Source organism: Notothenia coriiceps, unplaced genomic scaffold, assembly GCF_000735185.1.
Source record: "Notothenia coriiceps isolate Sejong01 unplaced genomic scaffold, NC01 NC01_scaffold00001128, whole genome shotgun sequence".
Taxonomy (NCBI): domain Eukaryota; kingdom Metazoa; phylum Chordata; class Actinopteri; order Perciformes; family Nototheniidae; genus Notothenia; species Notothenia coriiceps.
The window spans coordinates 1-3,087 of NW_011333829.1; the positions used below are offsets into that span (position 1 = coordinate 1).

The window sequence follows — 3,087 nt, forward strand, 5'->3', positions numbered from 1 at the left end:
AAAAAGTCTACATGTCAATAGAATATGGGATATGTACAAGAACAGAATATGAAATGAAATAATGTAAATTAAGACTGAATTAAATACGGTTTATTGCGGTGATAACTATTTATATAAATTAGCATATTGCAAGATGACAACAGGAATGTTTATCGGGGCGCTTTACAGAGCTCCAACTGTCCCTGAGTCTGGTGGTTGTCCTTCAATTGTGTGAAATGTATCTGAAATAGTTGCATGGGCAGGTTTACTCAGCAAACCTCAGCTTTTTAAAAGATAGCTTTACAAAAAATCCTAATGCCTGCATCCTGTGAAATATTTCCTTTCCTGCAGATGACAAGAACAAGTCTGCACCCTCATGTAAGTGCTGGCAAATACATTAATCTTAAAGGTCACCTATTATGCAAAATCCACTTCTTCATGTCTCTTCTACATCAACATGTGTAAAGAGACTCTAAAAGTTTCAGGAACAAAGATTCTCTCTCTTTTCGTCCTGATCCATTTCTATAAAAACCTGCCTGAAAATGAGCTGATCAGATTTTGGCCACTTTATGATGTCATAACGATGTTTTGGCTTGTGTAACCATTATCCAATCACCAACCAAGGTAACCCCCCCACCTTATCACCTGAATCTACTCCTAGAGCACCATTGAGTTCTTTGTAACTTGTAGCACTTTGGAAACAGGGCTGAAACAGAGGGGATTATGGGTAATGCTGCAATGATCTGTTTGGTGTTTGGAGTCAAACACTTCAGAGACATGTTTGTATATATCTGAGGCCTATAATATATTGATGAAAAACAGTATGATAGGGGACCTTTAAATTCCTGCCAGGTGTTATTTATGAGTTCTTCTTACACGTTTCTCTTTGTGCTCTCAGTAAACTATGAGGGTCGTCTGCAGGACTGCCGGAGTTTCCTGCAGCGTCACGGCCGCCTCCTCTCCTCCTGGCCGGCTCTGTTCGTTCAGCAGGCCCTCAACGAGCCTTCAAACAGCTCCGCTCACACCTGGGCACAAGGTCTGATGGGAAAAGGAGGAGCGCGGGCAGTTGAGTGGCAAAACAACGACCGTATGATTCATCACGAGACCAGGTAAGCAGGTTGTATTTTTTATTTTTTTTTCAAAGTCAACTTTATTGTCAATCTTTCAGTTTGTGTTTACAGACAGAGGGATCGAAATACCGTAATCCCGAATACAAAAATACAATATGTATACAAATATGTATAAAATATGTATATCCTATATATACACAATCAACAGACACATTTATACATATGCACACATTAAGATAAAAGCACAACAATCAATATATACAAAATACCAGTCACTTCAATATCTTTGAGAATGTACATTAGTGCAAGATTGTCCATAGCAGTGTAAAAAGTGTCTGGTGCTGGATTTGAGTGTCTGAGTGTGTGTGGGGTGTTAAAGTCCAGTGGGCAAAGTGGTTAGAAAAAAGTGCTTTAGGATAGTTCCCTTAATTCAATATATGCCGGTGCGGTTTTTCGTAAATCTGTTTAATTCGACTGGTTTTATTCATCTTCGTCTATCTTCTATTTTTTGTCTTTTTGACCTTGTATTTGATTCAATATTTATGTGTAGTAATGTGTTGATGGTCTGCTGTGTTTCTTCGCAGTGAGCTGGTGTCGACCTTCTCCTCTGAACCCACCTGTGTGGTGGTGAGCCCGGACGCAGAGCTGATGGTGGTTGGCACTGGAAAGGGAACGCTGCATTTCATCAACACTCAGACCGGACAGGTACAGACCCATTTTCCAGTTGAAAGGTTGTGTTTTTGCCTCCCTTTAATGTGTCAATGCATTATCACGAGGCCCATTTTTGACTGGATGATTCGTATTTATTGTTTCGTATTGGCAAATGAGTAGAAAACCTAAAAGAAATTATTCATTTTCAGTTAACATTCAGTATATTTAAATGCACACAGGAAATCAGAAAATCTGACTGCATGTACTATAGGTACCATGTGTAAAGGCAGAAGGTTAGTATCAGGTCTCCTAAACACGACCTGTTCTTCCCTTTTATCCTGACATACTGTAGTCAGAGTGACACTCTCCTTGTTTCTTGTTATTTTATGCACATGCTAATATGTAAAACAGAAAATAGACACTCCAGGAGAAATCTTGTTTGAATGTCTGACAAAAAATACTGTTCAGTTTTCATGCATCTTACTTTAACATCTAATGTGAACTCTCTCTCCTGGCTTTGAACAGGAAGTGAAATCGCTGGTGAGCAGCTGTGACGGCATCTCCAGCTGTGTCTTTTTATTGGACGGACGTCTTGCCACAACCTCCTTTGATGGGCGAATAGAGATTTGGGACATCGGGAATGGCTGCAGGTAAGAAGAGAGATTTTTTTTTTTTTTTACAAATGACAACGGTCCTGTTTCTTTGTTTGAAGACCAAGAGTTGGTCAAAAGTAGACCAGGAAGCTTCTCGTATGTATATGTTCCCCCTCGTATTTAGTCTCCTTCCATTGGCTGACGTCGACGGGGGCGGGTTTTCTTCTGTAGTCCTCTGATGACGTAACCATGGCGCATCTCTTATGATATTTTATTATACAATTCTTCGGATGTTTGTTGGTCATTAAACACGTAATAATAGTCGTAATGCAGCGTCGATGAGTGAGAGTTGGAGACGTCGTGTTTAGTATGTAACTCCACGCCTCATTCTCCTTATATTCACATACACGATATACTATTAGCTACATGTTACTGTAAGGCTAAAAACAAATAACAACTCCAAGGTGTCGCCCAGCATCCGGTCCATGGGAAAACACTGCTACAATAAATGATGTCCCTTAAAGTTCCGGCACAATATATTGATTACGCGATAGAGTAGTGATGGCTGACAGTGCAGCGACGAGGATAACACATGGCACACAAGCAACACGCCTCTCAAACAGTTGTATATTCTCATTATAGAAGAATAAAAAGAGAACAAGTCGCGCACAGAGTTCCTCGATGCAAGAGATCCTAGGGATGCTTTCATAGGATTTTATGAATTTCTATTGATGGACAGCACACGGTGGAGGTGGATCGCAGGACAACAGGCTGCGCGAACAGTAGAAACCGTA

The 3,087-nt window shown here is 40.4% G+C and overlaps 1 protein-coding gene across 1 annotated transcript; it reads left to right on the top strand.

Annotated features, from left to right (window-relative positions):
- Positions 1-299: 299 nt before the first annotated feature.
- Positions 300-2,354, top strand: LOC104959342 (telomerase protein component 1-like). Its single transcript, XM_010787218.1, has 4 exons — positions 300-357; positions 878-1,088; positions 1,634-1,754; positions 2,226-2,354. Exons 2-4 carry the CDS (start codon positions 1,021-1,023, stop codon positions 2,352-2,354), a joined length of 318 nt encoding a protein of 105 aa, XP_010785520.1. The 5' UTR covers positions 300-357; positions 878-1,020.
- The last annotated feature ends 733 nt before the right edge of the window (positions 2,355-3,087 follow it).